The sequence below is a fragment of the Anomaloglossus baeobatrachus genome, chromosome 1 (genome assembly GCF_048569485.1).
Source record: "Anomaloglossus baeobatrachus isolate aAnoBae1 chromosome 1, aAnoBae1.hap1, whole genome shotgun sequence".
NCBI classification, from domain to species: domain Eukaryota; kingdom Metazoa; phylum Chordata; class Amphibia; order Anura; family Aromobatidae; genus Anomaloglossus; species Anomaloglossus baeobatrachus.
This window is the reverse complement of record NC_134353.1, coordinates 881,609,805-881,623,937: the sequence shown is the minus strand read 5'-3', so window position 1 is coordinate 881,623,937 and position 14,133 is coordinate 881,609,805. Positions and strand designations below refer to the sequence as shown.

The window sequence follows — 14,133 nt, the reverse complement described above, 5'->3', positions numbered from 1 at the left end:
GCTTTGGTGTTCCTAACTGGGATGTAGGGTGTGGTGGTGTGATGACCTGTGACCCCTGGCGTGCCCAGGGCGTCACATATACACAACCTAGGCTCCTTGTCTCCGAGTCAACAGGGGGTCTTAGAAGAAGTACTAGGGGAGAGCTCTTGTAGTTTAATTGATATATATATCTGTTACAGCCCCTTTCCAGAAAAGCATTTGCTGGGTGTTAGTTTGATAGTGCTCTGGAGGGAAGGGGTCTCTCCTGGCCAAGGAATCGTGAAAACATAACTGCCGATTATATTTTCATGACAGAGGGCCATCTGGGACCCATTATTCTGTATGGTAGAATATGTGGGGCCCATTATTCTGTACGGAGGACTATATGGGGCCTATTATTCTGTGTGGAGGACTATTTGAGACCCATTCCTCTGTATGGAGGACTATGTGAGGCCTATTATTCTGTATGGAGGACTATGCAGGGCCCATTACTCTGTATGGAGGACTATGTGGGGCCCATTACTCTGTATGGATGACTATGTGAGGCTCATTCCTCTGTACGGAGGAATATATGGGGCCATTATTCTGTATGGAGGACTATGTGAGACCCATTCCTCTGTATGGAAGACTATGAGGCCCATGCCTCTGTATGTAGGACTATGCAGGGCCTATTCCTCTGTATGGAGGACTATGTGGGGCCTATTGTTCTTTATGGAGGGCTATGTGGGGCCCATTACTCTGTATGGATGACTATTTGGGGCCGTTTACGCTTTATGGAAGACTATGTGGGCCCCTTATTCTGTATGAAATGTTATGTGGGGCCCATTATTCTGTATGGAGGACTATTTGGGGCCCATTGTTTTGTATGGAGGGCTATGTGGGGCCCATTATTCTATATAGATGGCTATGTGGGCCTCCAAGGCTGCAAAGTTTTTCTCAATTATTCTTGCATTTTTCTTATTTAGAGTAGTTATATTGTGACAAAAGCTTCATCTATTATATCACTTGCAAAAAAAATAACTGCTGTTGTAACATAAGACTGACTGTTCTTAACGGCAACAGCTACCTAATGCACTACTACAAAATCTAAGGTGCTTTATAGGACTTGTGCCCGGCAGTGAATTTCTGTCCACAGTGTCAGATCCTCCTCTATATCTTCCAGTGGGCAGAGAAAGCATCTGGTTTCCAGTTACAGACTGCGCTCCTCCCAATGCTACATTCCAGCGACTTGCTGAAACTTCCCTGCAAAATCTCCAAAATGGAGACTCTGCCTCCTCCTTATCCCTTAAAATGTTCTTCCCCAAAAGCTAAAGTATTTCTCGTCTTCTTCTCCATGGTGGCATGCACGGCGGTTCTATTTATTTTACAGTTAAAATTCTTGAAACCCAGAGGAAAAGATTTCTACTCCTATGAAGTGAAGGATTCCAAGGGGAGAACGGTATCACTGAGCAAATACAGAGGCAAAGTGAGTAAGAGCACAGACTCCGCATGTATCACCCTGCTGGATATAGTGTATATCTGTATCGCACTGCTGGATATATTGTATATCTGTATCACACTGCCAGATATAGTGTATATCTGTATCACACTGCTGGATATTGTGTATATCTGTATCACACTGCCGGATATCATGTATATCTGTATCACACTGCTGTATATAGTGTATATCTATATCACACTGCTGGATATAGTGGATATCTGTATCACACTGCTGGATATAGTGTATATCTGTATCACACTGCCAGATATAGTGTATATCTGTATTGCACTGCTGGATATAGTGTATATCTGTATCGCACTGCTGGATATAGTGTATATCTGTATCGCATTGCTGGATATAGTGTATATCTGTATCGAAATGCTGGATATAATGTATATCTGTATCACACTGCTGGATGTAGTATATATCTGTATCACACTGCTGGATATAGTGTATATCTGTATCACACTGCTGGATATAGTGTATATCTGTATCGCACTGCTGGATGTAGTGTATATCTGTATCACTCTGCTGGATATAGTGTATATCTATATCACACTGCTGGATATAGTGTATATCTGTATCACACTGCTGGATATAGTGTATATCTGTATCACCCTGCTCTAGTATAGATCTGTATTGCACTGCTGGATATAGTGTATATCTGTATCACACTGCTCACACTACTGGATATAGTGTATATCTGTATCACACTGCTGTATATAGTGTATATCTGTATCACCCTGGTAAATATAGTGTATATCTGTATCTTTTTTGCAAATATTTTATTTCTTATCATTTCTGAGGAGTATTAACGTGTTAGCTAGATGCGTCTCATAAAATCGTGTGTATCTGGCAGTCAGTGTCAGGGTTACCAGCCCTGTACTATGGCTCCATGCATGACTTCGGTATACAGACCATGTAGTTATGGTCCTTAATGTGATTTTTTTTGCTCTTTTCTCCTGCAGGCGTCTCTGGTTGTAAACGTGGCGAGCGCCTGTCAGCACACGGATGCAAACTACAGAGGGCTACAAGAACTACAGAGGGAGTTTGGGCCATCCCACTTTAATGTCCTCGCTTTCCCCTGCAATCAATTTGGGGATTCTGAGCCTAATTCAAATAAAGAAATAGATGCCTTTGCTAAAGGAAACTATGGAGTAACATTCCCAATATTCAACAAAATAAAGATTCTGGGCTCGGAGGCAGAACCTGCGTTCAGGTTCCTTGTAGGTAAGTTTGGGGAAAAGTTTGCATTATTTTTTTTTATATCCACATAGGACCTTGGGTTTTTTGGGGACATGGTTTCCCTTTGGGAGAGAATTAGGCCATGTGCATAGGTTGAGTATTTGGTGAGGGTTTTTTACCTCAGATTTTATAGCCAAAACCAGGAGTGGAACAATCAGAGGAAAAGTATAATAGAAACACGGGCACCACTGCTGTATTTATCACCCACTCTTTTTTACTGAGGTAAAAACTCCCCAGATACTCAACATGTGCTCACGTTGAGTTTTTGATGACTTTTTTACTTCAGTATTTATAGCCAAAACCAGGAGTGGGACAATATTTTAATAGAAAAACCCAGCACAATGTCTTCATTTTATCACCAACTCCTGGTTTTGGTTACAAATACTGAGGTAAAAAGCTGATCAAATATTCAACATGTGCACGTGGCCTAAGGAAGGAAGGCTACAGAAGCCATGTGCACATGTTGAGTATCTGGGGAGTTTTTTACCTCAGTATATGTTGCCAAAACCAGGAGTGGGTGATAAATAGAGAAGTGTTTCTATTATACTTTTCCTCTGATTATTCCACTCCTGGTTTTGGCTATCAATACTGAGGTAAAAAAAAACCTTCCCAAATACTTAACACAGAGGCGTATCTAGGGGGGGCTGGTGGGGCATCTGCCCTGGGCGCAGCTCTCAGGGGGCGCTGTCATGCTCCCTGAAGCAGCGCTCCGGGAGTCTCCCCGGCGGCTGTATATTACCGCCCTCCATAGTGGCAGTCGGTTATTCTCGGAGTCCAGCAATCAACCTGACAGCCAGAGTCAGAGAAAGTGTGGCGCACGGCTCCCTGTGATCATTTGCATGGCCGGCGGCAGCTTTATGCTAGCGGTGCAGTGACACAGGGGCGGCAGACATCACTGAGGGGGGGACCTCCCCCTGCCTCTAGCTCCTGCACTTCTCCTGTCAGATTGCAGCGTGATGGGGGAGGGGCCCGCACGGCAGTGATGCATAGTGCCATGTGCTCAGCTTGTCACCCTCCCGCCCTGTGCACTCAGGCCTGTGTGCTCGGCTCTAGCACCGCAGAGGAGACAGAAGAGGAGAATCAATCCAGCGCTGATTGGCCACACATTAACCCCTTAGTGTCCGGCTGCTGCCTCCATCTTACAGGAGGAGGGCGTTATTGAGGAAATTGTTTGCACCTGAGCTTACAGGGGCAACTAAGCAGAAGATATTTATATCTGAGCTAAGTGTGTTTATGTCTAATATACAGTATATCACCATATATCTGATGTATTAGTGACTTTAATGTTCATTGTATGTGTGCTATATATGTCCAGTGTGTGAGTGCTGTATAGAAGGAGTGAGTGTTGTATAGAAGGAGTGAGTGCTGTATAGAAGGTGTGAGTGCTGTATAGGAGTGAGTACTGTATAGAAGGTGTGAGTGCTGTATAGAAGGTGTGAGTGCTGTATAAAAGGTGTGAGTGCTGTATAAAAGGTGTGAGTGCTGTATAAAAGGTGTGAGTGCTGTATACAGAATGTGACTGCTGTGTATGGCTTTTGTGAGTGCTGTATATAGCGTGTGTGAATGCTGTATACCGGTTGTGAGTGCTGCATAAAGGGTGAGTGCTGTATACAGCGTGTCGCGTGTGTGAGTGCTGTGTAAGGCATGTGAGTGCTCTAAACGGTATGTGAGTGCTGTATACAGTGTGTCGCATGTGAGTGCTGTATACAGTGTGTCGCATGTGAGTGCTGTGTACAGCGTGTCGCGTGTGTGAGTGCTGTGTAAGGCATGTGAGTGCTCTAAACGGTATGTGAGTGCTGTATACAGTGTGTCGCATGTGAGTGCTGTATACAGCGTGTCGCGTGTGTGAGTGCTGTGTAAGGCATGTGAGTGCTCTAAACGGTATGTGAGTGCTGTATACAGTGTGTCGCATGTGAGTGCTGTGTACAGCGTGTGAGTGCTGTGTACGGTGTGTGAGTGCTGTGTACAGCGTGTAAGTGCTGTATACAGTATGTGAGTGCTGTAGACAGCATGTCGCGTGTGTGAGTGCTGTATATGATATGTGAGTGCTGTATACGATATGTGAGTGCTGTATACGATATGTGAGTGCTGTATACGATATGTGAGTGGTGTATACAGCATGTCGCATGTGAGTGCTGTGTACAGGGTGTGAGTCCTGTGTACGGCGTATGAGTGCTGTATACAGTATGTGAGTGCTGTATACAGTGTGTCGCGTGTGTGAGTGCTGTGTATAGGGTGTGAGTGCTGTGTACGGCATACAGTATGTCCAATCCATGTGAACTGTGTATGGCCAGTGTGTGTCGTGTGCAGTATACAATATGACCAGTGTGTCAAGACTATGTGCAGTATATGCCCATTGTGTGAGTCCAATGTGCTGTATACTGCAAGTGTGTCAGAGTTGTGTGTGGTATATAGCCAGTGTGTCACGGCTGTGTACAGTATACGGCCAGTGTGTCATGGCTGCTTGCGGTATATGGCCAGTGTGTCAGAGCTGTGTGCGGTATATGGCCAGTGTATCATGGCTGTGTGCGTTATACGGTCAGTGTGTCATGGCTGTGTGCGGTATCTGGCCAGTGTGTCATGGCTGTGTGCAGTATAGGGCCAGTGTGTCATGGCTGTGTGCAGTATATGGCCAGTGTGTCATGGCTGTGTGCAGTATACAGTCAGTGTATCATGGCTGTGTGCGGTATATGGCCAGTGTGTCTGATTGGCCGAGATCCGGCACCTGGCACTCTCGCCAATTGGCTGATTTAAGGGAACCTGTCAGGTGCAATATGCACCCAGGAACACAAGCAGTTCTGGGTGCATATTGCTAATCCCTGCCTAACTGGCCTTGTATACATTAGCATAGATAAAGAGATCTTTAGAAAAGGTATTTCTAAAGATCTGTTATCATATGCTAATGAGTGATGGGACTAGTCCCAAGGGCATTACTTGCCTTGCTAGTCAGCCCCATTAGCATGTTAATACGCCCCTGTGGGCCCCTGTGGGTGTGCCAACATGCTAATGAATATGCGGCATCAGGGGATGATCTCACTCACCTCTCCGCTGCTGTTGCCGCCTGACGCTGGATTTCGGCTCAGTGCACATGACCCCGGAGTTTCAGTCACGTGCACTACTTCAGTTTGAAGCCAGGACGCGTACACCCGGCTTCATAGTGCGTATGACTGAAACTGCGGGATCATGCGCACTGAACCGAAATCCAGCGTCAGGTGGTGATGGCAGCATCGCATACGATAAAACATCTTTAGAAATACTTTTTCTAAAGATCTCTTTATCTATGCTGGTGTATATAGGGACACTTAGGTAGGGATTAGCTATATGCACCCATATTGCACCTGACAGGTTCTCTTTAAATATCGACGACAGCAGCAGACGGCTAGAAGGCTCAATTCCAGATCTGCTCTGTCTTCTGATAGTGGCCGCGGCCAGGTACTGTACATCTGTTCCCATGCTAATCAATGAGGCGGATGTGCAGTACTTGGCATAATTGTGCTCACATGACCCTCCACTCTTGCCACTGGCATGGGAGAATCCTAAAAGTGTGCAGAGCATGCTTTGTGAGAATTCAGAAGCCTGCAGTCACCTAGAGTGACTGCAGACTTTCATCATAAAAAATTAAAATTAAGCTTTGTAGCCGAATGCTAACAACATATAATATACTCACTGTCAGGATTCAGCTCCGCTCGCTGTTTCCAGCAGTCATCACATTGCTGCACTACTCATATGTAAGTCTCATATTTAGTCATGTGACAATTAGCGTCTCGTTCTACTTCTGTTTTTCAATGAAGATTGAGAGAGTTAAAGCCCTGTCACACACAGAGGTAAATCTGCGGCAGATCTGTGGTTGCAGTGAAATTGTGGACAATCAGTGCCAGGTTTGTGGCTGTGTACAAATGGAACAATATGTCCATGATTTCACTGCAACCACAGATCTGCCAAAGATTTATCTCTGTGTGTGACAGGGCCTTTAGGCTGAAGCCACACGGGGATTACTGCGAGTCCTCACATGACACTCGGCTCACACTCGCAGCACAGCGGCAGCTGAGGGTCATGCGACTGTGGTCCGATCAGACCACAGCTGCAGTGGGGAGGGCAGGCGCTGCGGAGGCAAGGGCCAGAATTTTTCTCCCTCACTCCTCCATTGCCGGCTGATGCGAGAATCGCACAGCAATCGCAGTACACCGGTGTAACACAAGTGCAGTGCGATGTTTCTTTCGCCTTATAGACTTGTATGGGTGCGAGTGAAACAAGCTCACATTACACTCACAGCTTGCTGTGACTGTTTTCTCGGTCCGAATAGGGCTGAGAAAACAATTGCTTATGGGAGCGGGCACATAGAGTAATATTGGTCCAAGTAGAATGTGTGATTTTATCGCATTCCACTCGCTCTGTTTTTTTTTCTCCGTGTGTGCTAGGCCTTAGGAAGAGCAGCTCATCTGCACAGGACTAAATGTGCAAATCATAAATGAATGAGCGGCCACATGACGACCACCCAAACCGCGGGGCAGGGGGAGGGAGGGGCGCCAAACAGGATTCTTGCCCCGGGTGCCAGAAAGCCTAGATACACCTCTGCTTAACATGTGGACGTGGCCTTATAGTTGGTACTGCAGACTTCCCTCCTTAGGCCGCGTGCACACGTTGAGTATTTGGTGAATTCTTACCTCAATATTTGGAAGCCAAAACCAGAAGTGGAACAATAAGAAGAAAAGTATAATGGAAACACGTCTCCACTTCTGAATTTTTCATCCATTCCTGGTTTTGACTACAAATACTGAGGTAAAAAACTCACCAAATAGTCAACATGTACACGGGGCCTAAGAACTCATACGAGTGGGAATGTCATCAGCACAGACCCCGTGGCACATGGAAGCCCTTGTTATGAACCTGCCATCACCCTGTTTAACAACAAAGTGTTTCCATTGGGCACTGGATTACCTGTAGGATCATTATTTTTGGCAGAGGACACCTCTGTAGTATGATATGTAGTGGTATGGCATCCATAAAAACCTCTGTTAGGGACAAGAAAGTGTCACGGAATTGTATGAGTCGCATACAATTTCTACATAAATATTGCTGCAGAAAAGAATAACATTTTTATAGTTTTCTTCTTTAATTGGCCATAAGTATTGTTAGAATAGATTCACTACGAATTTGAAAGCCAAAATAACCCAATTCCATAAATAATGGGTTATATTTATTTAAATTTAGATTCAACTAAGAAAGAACCAAGATGGAACTTTTGGAAATATTTGGTCAACCCTCAAGGTCAAGTCCTGAAAACCTGGAGACCTGAGGATCCTGTGGAAAATATACGAGAAGATGTGGCTTCTATTGTAAGAGAAATCATTAAGAGGAAAAAGGAAGACCTTTGAAGTCACCTAAGGCCGGACTGTTAGCATAAAAAATCCTAGATGGGACTTACATTTTTTTTTTTATTTTATTTTAATTTCTGTGACTTTTTTATATTTTGCATTCCTTAGAAATATGACATTTTATATTTTGAAAATCCTGTTCAAAAATACGTCCCATGTCTTTTGTTCAAGAAATGAGATATGCCACTTTTGGGGTGTGGGATGTGATACTGCACTATGAAGACCTTTAACTACACTTGTTTGCCTGTGCAGAAATATTAAATACTGGTTGTGAGAGAAAATTATATTGAGATTATGTAAACATTAGTTTTTTGTATATTTTTTCATGTTAAAATGTATCTACAGGGCTTAAAGGGAAACTTTACTTGTTTTTTTAAATACAAAATGAGTACCTCTACAAATTTCCACAACTCCACTGATTCCTTAACAGTTGTTCTTTATCTTCTGTGCCCCTCCGTTCCAAAGTTATGTCCCCCGGTATTAAAGATGTACATTTTCCTATAAGTCAGTTGGAAGTGTATTACAGAACTTCTCTGTGGGAGGAGCCGTGTTTTGATTGGCCAGCATCAGAAAAAGCCAACGCCCACAGAGGAGTTCTGTGGTATACGCCCACTTAGTTGAAGTGAAAATATGCATTTTTATTACTATACAGCATAACTTAGGAACTGAGGGGCCCAGAGGAAAAAGAAAAACTGTTCCCGAATCAGTGGAGCGGTGGCTATTAGGAAATGTTTTATTTTAAATTAAAAAAAATTCTGTGAAAGGTCCACTTTAAAAGAATTATCAGGGCTCAACAATAAAAAGGCAGAGATGGGCAAAACCAAAAATTAATATACAAAGTATTGCTTTTCTGTTAAATTCCCCACTGTTCCAGCACTGGCACTCCAATGACTCTTACCAGTCTGTGATGACAATAATGTCACATTGACAAACAGACCACTGCAGCCAATCACTTGCCTCATTAGTTGAGTGACTAGCTCCAGTGGTCACTTGTCGATATGATGTCATTGCTGTCTTATAGTAAACTGAGAGTGGAGGGGATTTTATGTTGTACGTGTAGCTTTGTGAACATAATATATGGTAATATTTGGCGGTAATATGCATCTTATTAGGCTGTGAGTATTATTGTAGTCACATTGTGCTTTTTGTTGCAAAACTGCTGAAAAATTGACTCATTGTTCATGACATTTTAGCAACAAAAATCAACATAAATAACATAATATAACCACAACATGTGAACATAGCCATATATTATGCCACTGATCTCCGTAACATAACTTACTTTTAGTGCATTCTTCGTTAAGCCATAATTGTGGCATATGTGGCCTTATTTAGACAATTTTAAACATTTTGATAGGGTCCATGTACCAACACCTGGACCTGTCAGGTACTAAAACTGAGGTGCCAAAATGGTGAGAATGATCCCATCACAAACAATGGGATCTATGGAAAATAACCAAGTCACTTCTGGTGTGGTGCACAAGTAGGATCTAATCCCTTGGAAACAATGAGTAAGACACTTGGCACTCAAAGTGATGAAGAATTGGTGTAAATTTATTAAAGAGTCATCAAAAAGGGAACAGAGCACAGACATTTCAGTCCTAAAATATCTGTCCTTCATCAGTGTGAATAATAAAGTTCACTGTGGCTTAAGTAGTTGGTGCTTGGAGAAGACTGCGGTATCCACCTAAAGTAGTTGGTTTAAGTAGTTCGCTTCCCTGACACACCGGTGGATACCGCAGCCTTCCTCCTAGCGACAACTACTTAAGCCACAGTGAACTTTATTATGCACACTGATGAAGGTCCAGTATTTTAGGACTGAAACATTATTATTATTATTATTTATTATTATAGCGCCATTTATTCCATGGTGCTTTACAAGTGAAAAGGGTATACATAAAAACAAGTACAACAATCATGAACAGTACAAGTCATAGATTGGCACAGGAGGAGAGAGGACCCTGCTCGTGAGGGCTCACAGTCTACAGGGGATGGGTGAGGATACAGTTGGTGAGGACAGAGCTGGTTGCGCAGTGGTGTACTGGACTGAGGGCTATTGTAGGTTGAAGGCTTGTCGGAAGAGATGGGTCTTCAGGTTCCTTTTGAACTTTCCTTGGTAGCTGGGAGTCTGATATGCTGGGGTAGAGCATTCCAGAGTATGGGGGAGGCGCGGGAGAAATCTTGTATGCGATTGTGGGAAGAGGAGATGCAAGGGGAGTAAAGAAGGAGATCTTGTGAGGATCTGAGGTTGCGTGCAGGTAGGTACCGAGAGACTAAATCACAGGTGTATAGAGGAGACAGGTTGTGGATGGCTTTGTATGTCATGGTTAGTGTTTTGAACTGGAGTCTTTGGGCAATGGGAAGCCAGTGAAGGGATTGACAGAGTGGTGAGGCCAGGGAATAGCAAGGGGGGAGGTTGATTAATCGGGCAGCAGAGTTTAGGATAGATTGGAGGGGGCAAGAGTGTTGGGAGGGAGGGCACAGAGCAGGAGGTTGCAGTAGTCCAGGCAGGAGATAATGAGGGCACCTGTGTCCTGTTCATTTTTTGAAGACTCAAAACAATGGGATCTAGTCATCCATTAGATTCTAAAATCATAAAGCAAATCCAAAAATCTGTGCAAAGAGCTCCCAACTATCATGGCTATCTACAAGGTGTCATGGACAGATATGATGTCTGTACACACGGTCAGCACAAAGTAGCAATGCAAGTAAACATTTTTAACCATCAGTGTGTAAACAAAAACGCAGCATGCGCTGTTCTGATCCACTTTTAAAATGGTCCCACTTTTTTAACCCACTTATTCACTTTAAGGGTTGGAGTGGATCAAAACAGGCATCAAGAGTATGGTGTCTGATTTAAATGGATCCATTGTAATGATGGAAAATGTTTGCCTTTCTTAATTGGTGATATATAAAACAGTCGCTGTACAGAACACCTTGAGAGGTAAAAGTCATCAGTTTTTTTCTAAATGGAAAATTGTCTGGTTTTTCTCTGAAAAACGGACAATTTTTCATGTACTCGGCTGAGTACAAAAGAGGGTATGAAAAATCATTCTCTTAAGGACGGAATCAGTATGGACGATCGTCCCCCACAGACCGGATTTAGGTGAGCATTTAAAAAAATCACATTTTCATCAGTACGTCGGTTTTTGACATCCATATGACCTAACCAATTAAAAAAAAAAAATAATAATAATAAAAGGCCAATACAGTTTACTATGTAATCAATGGAATAGATCTATTAAAAAATGGAAGGTGTGTGTGTATAGCATTGTTTTTCTTTATGCCCCCAGTGATTTTGTATGAGCCCATTCATCGGCATTGTCTGTGTGCTGTCTGTGTATGGTCCCTTAGATGCTTGTACAGAATACAGACCAAACATGCGCTTGTCTGGATGAGCCCTTCTATTAGTACGATGCAACATAAATTGGTAATACGTCAGTAATTGGCTGAGGATTTGGAAATCAAAGTAATATAATTGTCATTAAATTCAAAAAATATTTTTGCATAAAACACATTCTAATGTAATAAAGGGAGTTTTCCCATTTTTAGAAAAGTGGAACCCAAACGAATCCAGTAAAGACAGATGGTACTCGACCTCCTCTGCTCCATCTCTGTGTTTTAGGCGGCACAGAGATAGCTCACATCACCGCTGCAGGCAATCACTGAGCTCAGTAGCTCCTCCGGTTACCTTCTGGTGATTGACTGCAGGGCGTTAGATGTGATGTCACCACTGCGGTCTATACACAATAAATACATCAGTGGTGGAGACTCTGTGATTAACCCCCGGGAGGGCAAATACCAACTGATTGGGTAATTTTTAATCATTTTTTGTAGAAAAAGTTGAAATTAGAGAACCCGATTTTACAGAAGTTACTTGGGCAGCTACGTCTGACCTTACCCCCTAATTCCAAACATCCGGTGACTATGACATGTGCTGATGTGGCAGCGTACGTAGCAGCTGATATGCCCACCACAGCTAACTAACAATACACTGCCTAATCACCACACATACAATTTGCGCTCTTTATTCTGCGTTTCCTGGATTGGCTGCGAATTGAACATCCACAGACACAAAACATGAAGCGCAAACTAAAGAAGCCATTTCTAGACTATTCCTAAAATATACAATCCAATATTAACAAAGATAATAATCCATAACCCTGTGCCTGTCCTGCTCACTTCTATCTGAGCCCTAAAATATGGCATAGACGGAAGTAGCGGGACTGCAGGATCCGACAACACGTAAACATGGACACAGATAGGTCGGCCTTGGAGCTGTAGACACAAAGATAGGATATCTATTATACCTATACGAAAAAGGGTACATCACTTAATGGGAATCTCTCAGCAGATTTGGGGCCTATAAGCTGCGGCCACCACCAGTGGGCTCTTATATACAGTATTCTAACATGCTGTATATAAGAGCCCAGGCCGCTGTGTAGAATATAAAAATCCCTTTATAATATGCACCTAAACAGTCACTGCGATGGAATTGGGTCATATGGGCGTCTTCATTCTCCGGTGCCGGCGCCTCCTCTGTCGGCCATTTTTGTCGTCCTTCTACTGAAGTCGGGGTGCATGACACGTCCTACGTCATCCACACTCGCCGGCGTTGAGGTCCTGCGCAGGTGTACTTTGGTCTGCCCTGAATAGGGCAGATCAAAGTATTGCAGTGCGCCTCAAAGGGACCGGCGAGTATGTATGACATAGGACGCGTCTTGCACCCAGGCTTCAGAAGGAGGACAAAGATGTCCGAAAGAGGAGGCTCCAGCACCAGAGAACGGAGGCACCAATCTGACCCAACTCCACCACACCAACCGTTTAGGTATTATAAAGTTATTTTTACGTTCTACAAAGCGGCCTGGGCTCTTATATACAGCATGTTAGAATGCTGTATATAAAAACCCACTGGTGGTGGCCGCAGCTTATAGGCCCCAAATCTGCTGACAGGTTCCCTTTAAAGGGAATCTGTCAGCGGGTTTTTGCTATGTAAGCTGAAGACAGCATTCTACAAGGATTAATACAGAAAATCCAGGGATGCCTGTCTTGTCACAGTCCGATCCATTGTTTATCTGCTATGTTTGTTTAACCAGCAGCACTTATCATTGCTGAGACTACAATGTCAGACACACGGCAGTCCAGCATGCCCCCTGCTCTGATTGGCACCTCACAGTCAATGTACAATCTCTATTGAGAACTTGGTGTGAGCGGGGACAGCTCTCTCAGCTCTGCTACATGGCTGAATCTAAAAATTCTGATTGTGTCAGATCGGTTGAAGCCAGTAATCTAAGTGATACATTGTTGGATTCAGGATCTGTTTGCCTACATCATGCTGCTTTCAGGTGAGGTAGCAAAAAGCTGCTGATAGATTCCAATTAAAGGAAGGTTTCTGGTTTTGGAAAATCCCTGTCCTTGGGCTTAGTTTGTTTAGAAATTAAAACTCGCTCTCCTCAGGTCCAATGCTGAGTCTACGCTGCTTCACCCACTGTCTCTTGTTGTCTGCAGCGCTGACATTGTGTTGACAGCACTCCAGCCAATAGCTAAGTGCACACAGTGGCTGCAGTGCTGTTGACGTGACATCAGCGTTGCACACCATAACAGACACTGGGAGCAGCGACGGAGACTCAGCGCTTGACCCAGGGAGAATTAATAAAGCATTTTTTAGCAAATTGCAGCCAAGGGACCAGGATTTTGTAAAACCAAAAAAACTTTTAAAATAAAGCTGAAGCCTCTTTGTGCTACCTAATGCGGGAGAACCAGAGCCGTTAGCCCTCAAGTATCAAACATTATAGTAGTGTACTCTAATCAGAAATGAGTGTCTAATGTGCCGGAAGAATAAATCATTCTTTATTATACTATATAGGTAAATATTTATTCTTGTGATTTTTGTTTCAGTATTTTTGCGCAAATTACACCATCTTCATTTTGGAAACTCCTACACCAAATTCACCAATGTTGTGCGCTATTTATTACACCATTGTTAGTGCCTGTGACAAAACTTAAAGGGATACTCTGGGGAGGTTCCATGCAACATTCCACACATTGGCTCTT

General features: G+C 43.5%; 2 protein-coding genes across 3 annotated transcripts in view; one reads left to right on the top strand and one right to left on the bottom strand.

Moving 5' to 3' along the window:
• Nucleotides 1-14,133, bottom strand: part of CDC20B (cell division cycle 20B) — a 94,571-nt gene that overhangs the window by 74,548 nt on the left and 5,890 nt on the right. The gene's annotated exons all lie outside the window — the stretch shown is intronic.
• GPX8 (glutathione peroxidase 8 (putative)) lies at nt 1,208-12,337 on the top strand. Of its 2 annotated transcripts, XM_075342739.1 has the most exons (3): nt 1,208-1,444; nt 2,428-2,689; nt 7,916-12,337. In XM_075342739.1, exons 1-3 carry the CDS (start codon nt 1,238-1,240, stop codon nt 8,077-8,079), a joined length of 633 nt encoding a protein of 210 aa, XP_075198854.1. In that variant the 5' UTR covers nt 1,208-1,237; the 3' UTR covers nt 8,080-12,337. The 2 variants fall into 2 exon arrangements, with proteins under 2 accessions (XP_075198854.1, XP_075198858.1); XM_075342743.1 differs by lacking the exon at nt 2,428-2,689 and having other exon boundaries at nt 7,916-8,066.

Excerpts from the sequence above, each read along its gene's own strand:
- GPX8 (XM_075342739.1), top strand. The coding sequence starts at position 1,238 with ATGGAGACTCTGCCTCCTCCTTATCCCTTAAAATGTTCTTCCCCAAAA. Across the intron at positions 1,445-2,427 it reads TGAGCAAATACAGAGGCAAA|GCGTCTCTGGTTGTAAACGT; the intron begins GTGAGTAAGAGC and ends TTTCTCCTGCAG. Across the intron at positions 2,690-7,915 it reads TGCGTTCAGGTTCCTTGTAG|ATTCAACTAAGAAAGAACCA; the intron begins GTAAGTTTGGGG and ends ATTTAAATTTAG.